At 38.5% G+C, this 13,977-nt stretch overlaps 1 protein-coding gene across 1 annotated transcript in view; it reads right to left on the bottom strand.

Moving 5' to 3' along the window:
- Thsd7a (thrombospondin type 1 domain containing 7A) overlaps positions 1 to 13,977 on the bottom strand; it is a 418,389-nt gene that overhangs the window by 66,842 nt on the left and 337,570 nt on the right. The window contains exons 10-11 of the mRNA XM_057767705.1: positions 10,516 to 10,648; positions 8,138 to 8,241 (exon numbers count right to left, since the gene is read on the bottom strand). Coding sequence (XP_057623688.1) covers positions 8,138 to 8,241; positions 10,516 to 10,648 — 237 coding nt within the window. The remainder of the gene's footprint in view (positions 1 to 8,137; positions 8,242 to 10,515; positions 10,649 to 13,977) is intronic.

The following is a 13,977-nucleotide window of genomic DNA, read 5'->3' as shown; positions in this document are numbered from 1 at the left end:
CTTATATTTCCTAAAGAATACTGTTATTCAATTCTAAAGAGAGGCATTTTATTAGTATAATAAAATAGATTTTGGAGCCTTCCTTTCTAGTAACACTAAGTGGGTTTCTTCACTGATGGCCATAATTCAGAAATTTGAGCTAAGGACAAGATAGAACTATCTGATGCTAATGATTGCAGTACTAATAAAAGTTGTGACTATATCAGTTACTTGATTCTCATTTACATTGGGACAAATAATTTTTTCTGTAAATCTGAGATAGTAAATAATTTTTGTTTTCTGAAATATATTGTTTCTTGTAGCTACTCAACTTTGCCATATATCTTGAAAGCAGCCATAGATAATGCATAAAAATGGGTATGACTGTATTTCAATAAAATGCTAACTACAAAGAAACAGGTTGTGGGCTGGATTTGGTTGACAGTCCATAGTTTAGGCAAATCATTTGATAAATGCCATAAAATAAATATATCTATTTTTAGAGTTCTAGCATGGTGTTCAATAGTAGTGGTTATATTTTAAGTCATATAATTGATTTCTGATGTAAAGAATGAAATGCTAATCTAAAGTACTAAGTTATAGAAATATTAATTTTAATCTAGATTTTTTAGACTAAAAGAAATAACTAAAGAACTTTGGAATGTGTGTAGGCTGGAGAAAAAGGAAATATACTATTGGAAAAATATTATTACCATATTTTAATATAAATACATATGATATCTTGGAGAGATGTGAAGTTTTTTGTAGTACAGCAAGCCATTTTATGAAATGTTGATCAAATAACCACCTACCATTTATGTCACCTTTACAGTTACATATCCCTTTCAACCTTAGATTTGGCACTTTGTACTTGGTGACTATATTAAATAAATCATACAAATTATAGCCTTCCAAATTAGCTCTGCATTCAGAATTAAAAGTTTCCACCAACGTAAATAATATGAAGTTGAAAATATTGGAGTTAGGGAGTACAAGGTTCAACTTTAATTCTTATTTCTACTACCCATTCTGTTTGCTGTCATGAAGTCATACAAACATCTTCACTATTTTAAATCCAATGTCTCTTTATCTCTGTACATTTTCATATGTGGCTCTCATCTGAACCTCTGGTACTTCAGCCTTTTATTGTTCCAAGAGTATCTTAGCCGGAAGCTGGACCCAAGTGTTTTGACATTCTAATTTATCCTGCACATGCTGACAGATAAAACGCTGCTTTTATCAGGCCTTGCTCTTTTCACTTATTGAACACAGTCTCAAACACTGATCCTGACATTTATAGGTCTCTGCAAAAATCTCCCCAGGCTCCAGCTCACATATCTGTAGTCTCAACTATCTACTTTTCAATGAGCTTATTAATTACATTTCATAACTCCAATACTTAGCTTATAGAACCGATAACTTTGTGCATTCCTCTTTCCTTTCTGCTTATTCTAGGTAGATGGGACAAGTCAAATGGAAGCTGGTGCTTTAAGTCTTTCCTGCTCCTTCAACTTCAAATGATCAGATTTGCGATCAATTGCTTTTAGTGTCTACATCTTATTTGTTGGGTGAAAGTAAATGACCTCATTTCCCTAAGAAATGCTAGCTCCTTGGTTTCAATCTCCCCATCCTTTTTTCAACACCCATGGTTTTTCTGCACAGCCTCCTTAATGCAGCCACAAATGAATGTATGGCTAGAATAGGAAGTCTGACAAACTAGACAACACAGAACTTCCCATTCTATAGACTTTGATGACTTAATTAGTACAACATGATTACTTCAATAACTAAAGGAATACGTTTTCTTTCATTTTATTTTGCCCATTACCATATGATGTCAATGATAAAGACACTGAGACATTGGCAAACTAATCATTCACAGTTTTGGAATAAACCATGAACATCAATATAAGAACACATTTCTTTCTTTCCAAGAACAAAAAATAATTCCCTCATTCTCATGCCCATAGGATCATAGGCAAGAAAAAGAAATCTCCATGGTGTGTAATAATAAAGACAAGAAGTTTGTTTTCATGAAAGTTGTTATCTTAAAGTGAACTACATACAAACCAGTTACTATAATACAAATTTGTCCTCCCAGATTTCCTGAAATGTATTAGATTTCTGGGGCAGAATGAGCAGTGTGGGGACTGCGCCAAGATTAGAAAGTATTGCTTAAAGACTGGGGGAGGAAGAGCCACCAAACAGGAAGTCAACAAATGAACCTTCAAAAGCTGAAAGACAGTGACACTGAGGAAGCCATAGACAACTTCCCTTTTCCCAGAGAAAGTGGGTAAATGTATTAGATATTAAGAAGTATTCACTAGGACCAGAAAACAACAAAGTCTATGAGATTTAGAAATGCTAACGTCAATAAACACCAGAAGAAATCAGCCTCTGTACAGACCATGTGTCAAAACAGCAAGATGCCCTTATTCATACTGTAGCTACTGTGCCCTGTGATATCCTGTGCACAGTCATCAGGGTTATGAACTGACAGGAAGGGGAAGGAATTATCTTTTAACGAAGACAATGTGAGCCCAGTTCTACAAGACTTTTGTGTTTATCCTCAAAGGGAGGAAGTGAATCACTCAAGTTTGTTTAGCTTTTAATAGCAGAGTTTTGAATTATGAAGCCATTTCACGTGTGTCTTGGTTATGGCTACTATTGCTTTGATTAGGCACCATGGCTAAAACCAACTTTAGAAGGAAAGGGTTTATTTGTATTATGATTTCATATAATTCTTTATCATTGATGGAAGTCAGGACAGGAACTGAAAGACAGCAGGAATGTGTAGAGAGGAAGTGATGCAGAAGGCATGAAGCAATGATCATGTGCTCAAGGCTTGCTCAGCCCACTTTCTTATTGAACCTTGGACCATACAATGAGTTGGGCCGTCCTATATCAATAACTAGTTAAGAAAATGTACCTCATGCCTGCCTATATGAAAACCTGTGGAGACAATTGAGGCTCCCTCCTCTCAGGTGCCTCTAGCTCTGTCAAGTTGACACAAAACAAGCCTGCATAATTATATCCAACATTTCCTCTAGTGGTATTCTATAAAATATACCTTTCAGATTCTGACCATTGATCTTTGAGAATTATTTGTGTGTGGTTATATATTAAAATGGAAAGAATCCTACATTTGGACCAGAGTTTTTCTGTTCCACATAGAAGGACTAGATGAGGAAATCCTACCTTGCATTTGTACTAGAATTTGCAATGAAACTTGTATATCTTGACTTCCAAACTAACCCATGTCCTTGATCATTAGCAACTCTGTGTGGAACCAGAAATGTACATGAATTCACACTTGGTTTAAAGGGAGAGTGGTCAGCGAATGATAAGTCTTTGCTCTTCTAAATTGTTTTGAAGAAAAATTTACAGTGGGAAGGGTGACTCATTTCAATATGGCTCTAATCCGAGCTGTTTTTTCCTAAGGTCTATGACAGAGATGAGACTGAAAGATGGGATCAAAACTGGTGACCCAGCAACCAAGGAAGGCTATCACTTAGATAGTCCCAGGCTGTCTCAAGGAATGGACACATCCCTGCTAGTATCACACACACACACACACACACACACACACACACACACACACACACACACACACACACACACACACCAGCCAAGGAAAGATTCACCCCATCAGAGAACTTCTCTCTGTCTTTGGGTAAATAAATGTACCTGGACCCTAAACCTAGAGCTTTTAATCTGCACGTTTGCCAGAACCTCTTCCCACCCTCTGCAGGAAGTCAGCACTTTACTTCAATTTTCAATATTTCTGTATTTTTCACCATCAGTATGAGATGGTCTGTGTTGCCCAATTCACTGCTTGAGACACAAAGGATCAGAACATCATGTTAGATTATGGGATATCACAGACAACATCCTCCACAGCAAATGGACTCAATGGAAGTTATTCAAGTAAAATGCAATCCTAAATGTCACCATGTCAATAATTATTGGTGACTATGGACCCATAGACCCTGAATTTCCTGTGACACCCTCGCTGCCTGAGGAGCAGCTCTGCAGCTCCTCTGAGCACGAGTTCCTGATGGCAGGGTAGTGGTTTCTGAGGGTCTTGCAGCTGAGAGTTATGGCATGGCCATTCGTCAAAGAGACCCTATATAAGCTGCCCTGGAACACAATAAAGGGCATTCTTGGTGTTACCTGTGTCTGTGTGTTTTAATCTCCAGCCCCTTGCCCGACTTGTGAACTGTACCTAGCATGTAGAGCAGGCATTGTGCTACAAATAATATCAACAATAGAGTAAAATTTTATTTCAAATGAAGATTTCTTAAAAGAACCATGTAAAAATAGATTATTTTCAAAAGGATTTTTTACAAGATTAAAAAGGAATGTTTTTTAATGTAAAGGCTAGAATTCATAGTAAAGTCTATAAAATTGGAATTCTGTCCTATATTTTCAAACTTTCGTATCCTCATTAAGAAAATAAATACTAATGAAAGAGCAAAGCACATCTTTAGAGGTTAAAGAAAGGTAGAGGCATGTGCAATTACATATCAAGCTACATTTTCAGTATATGTATTAATTATCAACAGTTTGTATAAGTTAAAATAATGAAATATCTAAACACCAACTTTTCTATTTCATGCATGGGTATAAACAATATACTCTAAATCTTGAAATTTATTTCCTACAAAGTCCAGCACTTAATGCAAATCTGGAAACTTTCTACCACACACTTCTGCAGGATTCTTTGTTTTGTAGAAGTGCAGACAGTCTGCACTTCATGTACTGCAAGTTTTGAGTAAATAAATATGCCATTTAAAAGCCAGCTCCAGTATCATCAGGGTCATGGATAACTTCTGTGATATTTGGGTTGTCACCACTGGGAAATCCAGGAAAGCTCTCCAGCTATACTACATTGTGTGAATGAACAAGTATGATGTACCAACAAGGATGTATGAATCATAGTGATTTTTAAGATCTCAAATAAAGTTCTATAAATTGTCATTGTTGAAAAACACACAAATGTTGACAACCAGTTCTGCCAGCACCATTTGTTGAAGATGCTCTCTTTTTTCCATTGAATACTTTTAGCTCCTTTATCAAAAATTAGGTGTTCATAAGTTTGTGGGTTAAAATCAGGGTCTTCTACTTGGTTCCATTGATCGACTTCTCTGTTTTTATGCCAATACCAAGCTGTTTTCAATACTGAGGCTCTGTAATAGAGTTTGAGGTCAGGGATGGTAATGCCTCCAGACGATCCTTTATTATATAAGATTGTTTTGGCTATCCTGGGTTTTTTGTTTCTCCATATAAAGTTGATTATTGTCCTCTCAAGATCTGTGAAGAATTTTGATGGGATTTTAATGGGGATTGCATTGAATCTATAAATTGCCCTTGGTAGAATTGCCATTTTTACTATGTTGATCCTCCCTATCCAAGAGCAAGGGAGATCCTTCCATTTTCTGGTATCCTCCTCAATTTCTTTCTTCATTGACTTAAAGTTCTTGTCAAATAGATCCTTTACTTCCTTGGTTAGGGTTACCCCAAGATATTTTATGCTATTTGTGGCTATCGTGAATGGTGATGCTTCTCTGATTTCCATCTCTGCTTCCTTATCCTTTGTGTATAGGAGGGCAACTGATTTTTTGGAATTGATCTTGTATCCTGCAACGCTACTAAAGGTGTTTATCAGCTGAAGGAGTTCTTTGCTGGAGTTTTTGGGGTCGCTTATGTACACTATCATATCGTCTGCAAATAATGAAAGTTTAACTTCTTCCTTTCCGATTTGAATCCCTTTGATCCCCTTATGTTGTCTTATTGCTATTGCTAGAATTTCAAGCACTATATTAAAGAGGTATGGAGAGAGTGGACAACCTTGTCGTGTTCCTGAACGTGTAGAAGAATGAAAATAGATCCATATCTATCACCATGCACAAAACTCAAGTCCAAATGGATTAAAGACCTCAATATTAGTCTGAACACACTGAACCTGATAGAAGAAAAAGTTGGAAGTACTCTACAACATATGGGTACAGGAGATCACTTCCTACGTTTATCCCCAGCAGCACAGACATTAAGGACAACATTGAATAAATGGGACCTCCTGAAACTGAGTAGCTTCTGTAAAGCAAAGGACATTGTCACTAAGACAAAAAGGCAACCCACTGACTGGGAGAAGATCTTCACCAACCCTGCAACAGACAAAGGTCTGATCACCAAAATATATAAAGAACTCAAGAAACTAAACTTTAAAATGCTAATGAACCCAATAAAAAAATGGGGCACTGATCTGAACAGAGAATTCTCAACAGAAGAAATTCAAATGGCCAAAAGACACTTAAGGTCATGCTCAACCTCCTTAGCGATAAGGGAAATGCAAATTAAAACAACTTTGAGATACCATCTTACACCTGTCAGAATGGCTAAAATCAAAAACACCAATGATAGCCTTTGCTGGCGAGGTTGTGGAGAAAGAGGCACACTCATTCATTGCTGGTGGGAATGCAAACTTGTGCAACCACTCTGGAAATCAGTGTGGCGATTTCTCAGGAAATTTGGGATCAACCTACCCCAAGATCCAGTAATACCACTATTGGGAATATACCCAAGAGATGCCCCATCAAATGATAAAAGTATCTGTTCAACTATGTTCATAGCAGCATTGTTTGTAATAGCCAAAACCTGGAAACAACCTAGATGCCCTTCAATGGAGGAATGGATGAAGAAAGTGTGGAATATATACATATTAGAGTACTACTCAGCAGTAAAAAACAATGACTTCTCGAATTTTGCGTACAAATGGATGGAAATAGAAAACACTATCCTGAGTGAGGTATCCCAGACCCAAAAAGAGGAACATGGGATGTACTCACTCATAATCGGTTTCTAGCCATAAATAAAAGACATTAAGCATATAATTTGTGATCCTATAGAAGTTAAATAAGAAAGTGAACCCAAAGAAAATCATATAGTCATCCGCATGGAGAGGGGGAAGTAGACAAGATTGCAGGGCAAAAACTGGGAACTTGCGGGTGAGGTGGCATGGGGCAAAGGGGAAATGGGATGAGAAACATGAGAAGGGGAGGATGGGAGGAGCTCGGGGGATTGGGATGGTTGGGATATAGGAAGGATTGATACGGGAGCAGCGAAGTATATACCCTATCTAAGGGAGCCATCTTAGGGTTGGCAAGAGACTTGACTCTTGAGGGGTTCGCAGGTGTCCAGGGAGATGTCCCCAGCTGGTACCTTGGGCAACTAAGGAGAGGGAACCTGAAATGACCCTATCCTATACTGATGAATATCTTGCATATCTCCTTAGAACCTTCATCTGGCGATGGATCGAGGTAGAGACAGAGTCTCAATTTGGAGCAACGGTCTGAGCTCTTAAGGTCCAAATGAGGAGCAGAAGGAGGGAGAACATGAGCAAAAAATCAGGACCACGAGGGATGCACCCACCCACTGTGACAGTGGAACTGACTTATTGGGAGCCCACCAAGGCCAGCTGGTCTGGGACTGAATAAGCATGGGTTGATTCCGGACTCTCTGAGCATGGCGGACAATGAAGGCAGATGAGAAGCCAAGGACAATGGCACTAGGTTTCGATCCTAATACATGAACCGGCTTTGTGGGAGCTTAGCCTGTTTAGATGCTCACCTTCCTGGAAGTAGACAGAAGACCTTCGTCTTCCCGCAGGGCAGAGAATTTGGACTGCTCTTCAGTATCAAGAGGGAGGGGGAATGGTGTGGGGGGAGGAGAAGAGGAGTGGGGATAGGGGGAGGGAAGTGGGGGGAGGGGGCAATATTTGGGAGGAGGGGAGGGAAATGGGAAACGGGGAGCAGGTGGAAATTTTAATTAAAAAAGAATAAAAAAAAAAAAAAAAGAAAAACACACAAATGCATAGTTATATCATTATGCCATAACCAAAACCTGCATCAGATTTTCTTCCACCTATTAATGAGGGAAGAACTCAACAGTTATGTGTTCATTCCAAAGAACAAAATCTCAAAAGCTAAGTTTCTGTTTCTTGTGTTTTGTAGATTAGGGTAAAGGTGTTCCTATCTGCTCTGTTCTGTATGCCAAGCATGATATCAAAACAAAATGCAACAAGGCAGTGGTGGGGGAGATACAAGATAAAATGATGAAGAAGTGCAAAGCAAATCGACCCTTGTGTGCATTCTCCCACCTCTTGCCTGCCGTCCAGGCCCGCAGCCTTCCTGAGCTCCAGGGACATCCTGTTGAATGTTCCAAGGAACTAACTGGCACCTGCGCCATTTGTGAGTCTTCCACCTACAGGAGGAGAATAAAATCTCAGTGAGAAGAAGCAAAATGGCAGGCAAATCACAGAGATAATGTGTTAACAAAAGCAGGCTGTTTATCCATGTTCATTTTTTACCTAAGTTAAATTTAGCTACTCACTAACCCCCTCTAAAGGCAACATTAAATACAAAATTCTTCCTATGGCACTATAGACAAGACTATATCATTGGCAAGTTCTGTAGAAGCAGACTTCACAGAGTGACAGGAAGCATTTGAACTTCTTATTTATACTTCCAAGAGATGCCCCAGCTGGCATCAGAAGTATTGCATTCCATTGAGTCAGTGAACTTTGGATGATCACTGCAGAGGTAACAGCAACTGAAATTATAATATTCCCCTACTGGAGTATAGGTATTAGGTTGAAGGAGGGGATGAGGGGAACTGGGGGAATCGGGGTGATTGGGGATAAAGGAAGGTTGGATAGGGGAGCAGGGAAACTCATACCTTAGTTAAGGGAGCCACCTAAGGGTTGGCAAGAGACTTGAACTTGGAATGGCTACCAGATGCCCAGGGCAATGTCCCCAGTTAGTTCATTGGGGCACCTGAGGATAGGGAACCTGAAATGAACCTATCCTATAATCATACTGATGAATATCTTGCATATCACCATAGAACCTTCATCTAGCGATGGATGGAGATAGAGACAGAGACCCACACTGGAGCATCGGACTGAGCTCCCAAGGTTATAATGAGGAGCAGAAGGAGAGAGAACATGAACAAGGAAGTCAGGACCATGAGGGGTGCACCCAACCACTGAGACAGTGGGGCCGATCTATTGGGAGCTCACCAAGGCCAGCTGGACTGCTACTGAAAAAACATGGGATAAAACCAGACTCTCTGAATGTGGCGGACAATGAGAGCTGACGAGAGGCCAAGGAGAATGGCACGGGAACCTTCATCTGGCGATGGATCGAGAGAGAGACAGAGACCCAATTTGGAGCAACGGTCTGAGCTCTTAAGGTCCAAATGAGGAGCAGAAGGAGGGAGAACATGAGCAAGGAAATCAGGACCACCAGGCGTGCACCCACCCACTGTGACAGTGGAACTGATCTATTGGGAGCTCTCCAAGGCCAGCTGGACTGGGACTGAATAACCATGGGTTGAAACTGGACTCTCTGAACATGGCGGACAATGAAGGCTGATGAGAAGCCAAGGACAATGGCACTAGGTTTCGATCCTAATACATGAACTGGCTTTGTGGGAGCTTAGCCTGTTTGGATGCTCACCTTCCTGGACCTAGATAGAAGTGGGAGGACCTTGGTCTTCCTGTAGGGCAGGGAATTTGGACTGCTCTTCAGTATCGAGAGGGAGGGGGAATGGACTGGGGGGAGGAGAAGAGGAGTGGGGATAGGGGGAGGGGAGCGGGGGGAGGGGGCAATATGTGGGAGGAGGGGGAGGGAAATGGGAAACGGGGAGCAGTTGGAAATTTTAATTAAAAAAGAATAAAAAAAATGAGAAAAAAATAATATCCCCTACTGAAAGCAAATTCCAAAAATCAATACGTTGAGAAAGCAGTCAGTAATGTTCATAGTGTAAATACATAGTAATGACATTTGTCACCTCTGAATTGGTGATACATGTATGAATACGGCAATTTGCCACTAATCATCACTTAGTTATCATGTTGTGATCACACATTTCTTGAATTAGTGCCATAGTATATAGTGTTTCATCGGGACTGCAATGACACTCTTCAGTAAGGTTCAATGAGAAAGTTTTGGTCTTAATGTTAAGGAGGCCAGGATCCTGTAATAAAAATTTCAGGTTATGCGTAGTTTCAATGACTTCAGCTTTCCTAGAATTGCCAATAGATGAATAGAACAGACTTCTCCCTAGCATTTCAGTAGAACTATGCCATTTCCTGAGCCTCAGTGCTCACACTCATGAGAAACAGGGGCTCTTGGGAGACAAGAGAGACAATCTTGGTTATTATTCCCCAGTGACAAAGAAGTCCCTTCCTAAGGAACATGTATCTTGTAATTATAAACTCTTTTATGCATTTCTTATAATTTATGTCAATATAAGATGTTCTTCTCACCTACTAGAGGTACCTAAACAGTTGGACATTGACACATATTTTTGCCTTCAGAGAGGTAACATCAGAAATGGAGAGGCTCTCTGAAATACAGGTGAGGGATGGTTGCTTGAGCAATGAACACCTACTGAGCTGGTGGAAAGAATACGAGCTTGAACAATGTAATCGGGAATTACCCAGTGCACCATGTACATCCTTTTCACTTTTACCTGTAGCTGTGACACGTGGGAGGTGCCTCACAAGCCTTCTCTTCATACAAAGGGTCTGAGCAGTCCCGGCCTCCATTGGTTGGCAGCTGAATAATGACCCGATGTCGAGACTGCTTTCTGGTTCCAGAGATCCCTGAAAGGAAGCAATGCTTCAGCCTCTACACATTGCACATAACAGAATCTCTCAGCTGAAGTTGCTGTTGAAGAAATTCCCCTCATTCTAGGGACATGTGCTGTGACATGCCTAAATGAGAGGGCTTATTTCATCTAACCATTTACTAATTGTCTCTTTTACAGACTACTTATATCCCAAACCCAATCAGTTTATATTTTAAAATGTAAAGAATAAAGAGAAACTCTTCCACATTCAGCCAGTCCTTCTATTGTCAGTTGCAAAGTAATTGTCGTTTCGTATTTTTTTTACCCCCTTGAGAAATGTGACAGACCTAATTAAATCCTTCCCCTTACTGTAAGTTTATTTTCATGTCATCTCATATAGCCATGTTTGCCACATGGGAATCATACACTTGCTGTGACTCTTCCTTAGGAGAATATATCCAATGTTATAAGGTTATTTTGTTGTTACTCTCTTAATTTGAAACTCATGACTTATAAAGTATTCCAGCTATTTATTATTCATTCTAAACAGCCCAAGAGCTTCAATTCAGGCCACACTCTGAGCATCATGCTCCATGTAGAGAAGCAAAAGAAGTTTCCTAGAGAAAGACTTTTTTTAGGGAACTGTCAAAAATAGCAGCAATTACTTTAAATAAATAACTTCAAATGATATCTAAAAATGGGTCAGGGGCTTTATCTTCAAGAAAGATAACAGTCTGTCAGTATAAATGTATTACTGATTAAATAATGTTCAAATTCGCTTTTTGGATTTTAAGTAGAGATATACAGTTAATCAGCTTTGATGAACTATATTTCAACTTTCAATACACACATTTTTTAAGGGTGAGTCGCTGTATGGTACACTTTCACTTGGAAAGAATTCTGTATAGAATTCTGTATGCAGATAATATAATTCCTGATATGTTTAGACTATTTTGCAAGATTTTTAAATATTTCATACACAGTCTACAGGAACAGTGGGGTCGTAACAACTGAAGCTCAAATGGAAAGAAAATAAAACATTTCAAAAGTTATTGTGGTTAAAAGATAAAATGATTTGAAAGTGAAAATTTTCACACAACAGAACCCTTTTTCATGAACTCAAGATATTCCTTAACACAGTGGTGGGCAAACAATGGACGTCAAGCCTAGAGAGGACTCCTAAGCCAGACAGATGAGCTGATCAGGTACCTGTGATTTCTGAATAACTCTTCTGAATAAGCCCTATAGAAACAGTAAGAATAACAGCAGATAGCTGAGCCCAAACCATATGTACTAAGTCAACATTTCTGATAGGAGGGTTTAAGAGTCTGTTTTCAAAGCATTCCAGGAGCTTGTGAAGAATGGTTGTGGGAAGGAAGAGCACAGAGTGACTGAATAGATGGTTATGTGCACCTTGTTCCAATTTAACATTCTAGATTACTGTAAATTGTTAGGATTGTTTCCATTGTGTGTGAATCATGTTTATAGCCATGGTAATTATGTTAATGAATAATTGGAATACTATAGTTAATGGAGTAGGGAATTGGGGACTGGAATTACTGGCGACTAGGAATTGAAGTATTTGGGAGCACTGCTGTGAACTTTTTATTGTAGCAATATAAATCTGAATACTGACTCTGGATTTTACATATTTAATAAGCTATGTTCAGAGATCTACGAAATGTCAGTAGAAATTTAATGTTACCAATGTTTCTCTATTTATTATATTGTTCAAATGATTTCTCACTTCAAGTTCAGGTGATAAATGCCTCTGACAATCCAGAGCTAGGGGTATTTCCATTTCTCTGGGTATTTTTCAGAATCCATTAGGCTTTTATTCTTCATTTTTGTCAATGGAATCTCAGATCTAATTTTCCTCTCCATTACATGAGCAAACATTAATATTGAGTTTCTCTTTGTTATTTTTCTTGGTTCGCCTTCATACCCTCCCCATTCACTACTTAGTTCCACCTCACCATTCTATAATTTTGAATATTTATTTTATTTTGGTATATGCTTAGGACCAACATTTAACATTTCTAAAAAGAGTATGTAAACTAAAACAACATCTGATCATTTGGTTAAAAACTGAGGAGAGATTGCTTTACCTCCTTCCATCCCTCCCTTAGTTTATAACTCTTATTTCTATGTCAGCAAGATCCTGAGCTGGTGTTCCTGAGCACAGGAGTCTCATGTCAAATCCAGGAGAGAACTATCACCTAGTGGCAACCTGAGTTTTAACTTCTAAGAGTTACCTATATATGACCAAGTGATCAATCCAACTCAACCCATTTTACCTCACATTATACCAAATCAGCACCCAAGTGTTCCTTCATTATCATTCAGATCCACAGCACTGTCCAGAGGCATAACTTATTAGAACTTTTTATTCTTTACCACCTCTGATGTTTTTATTTACACACTCATTTGGAATACCCAATCTTTCATCTTCAGTTATTCACTGAAATTTTCTACACTTCTTTTAACAGACACCACATAGTTCCATTTAGCTATTTCTCATTCTTTCTCCTTCCTTCTACCTTAAAAAATCCTCAAATCTCCCAAACTTCTGACTTTAGTCTCACTGTCTATCTACCTTGTGGCAGTAACTTTAAGAATCTTTATTAATTAGTTACTTTGTTATAACCTTTGCTGTAACCCTCTCTTTCTACCTGTTTCATTTCTTTGAAAACAGCAAGTTTATTCCATTCTAGACACTGTATTCAAAATTATACTTTCATGCATCTCATGGACTTCTCTTTTATCTTGTATCAGTTATTCAGTGTTCTGTTAAAACTTTAGTGTTATAACCATCAGTACTTGCATATTTTTATTTTTAAATATTTTGTATGCTGACCATTTCCCCTACTTGATAGGTCATCTAATTATTTAATCTTACTAAAATTCTTCAGATTCAATATGGACCAATATGAACTTTTTCTAGCATTTTTGTCATGCTCTAATGTTGCATTTATTACCTCATTTCTATTTCAATGTAACCACTATTATTATAAATACCCATAACCATCCTTCATGCTACATCTCCTTCTCTTCTTCACTGATTTTGCTCAAAGATAATTATTTTTTTAATTTCTGCACATTCTGCTTGCTGAATATGAGTTAAGTTATATTCGCAGTGTGTTGAGGAATTTCTTTATAAGTGAAAGGCTAAATGAAAATTTGATATTGCCTATACATTCTACCATAGAATATTAGTGTGCTTATTTTGTCATTTTCCAAAGTGAAATTACTGCTCTTTTTTACCCCTGTTTTTATTTCACTGACCCTCACACTCAGTGATGATGCTTTATTTACACAAATTAAGAGGTATCTATAGGATATCACCATGTTGACTGTGATCAA

Source organism: Chionomys nivalis, chromosome 1 (genome assembly GCF_950005125.1).
Source record: "Chionomys nivalis chromosome 1, mChiNiv1.1, whole genome shotgun sequence".
NCBI classification, from domain to species: Eukaryota; Metazoa; Chordata; class Mammalia; order Rodentia; family Cricetidae; genus Chionomys; species Chionomys nivalis.
Note: the sequence above shows the minus strand (reverse complement) of the source record. Positions and strands in the feature narration are given on the sequence as shown.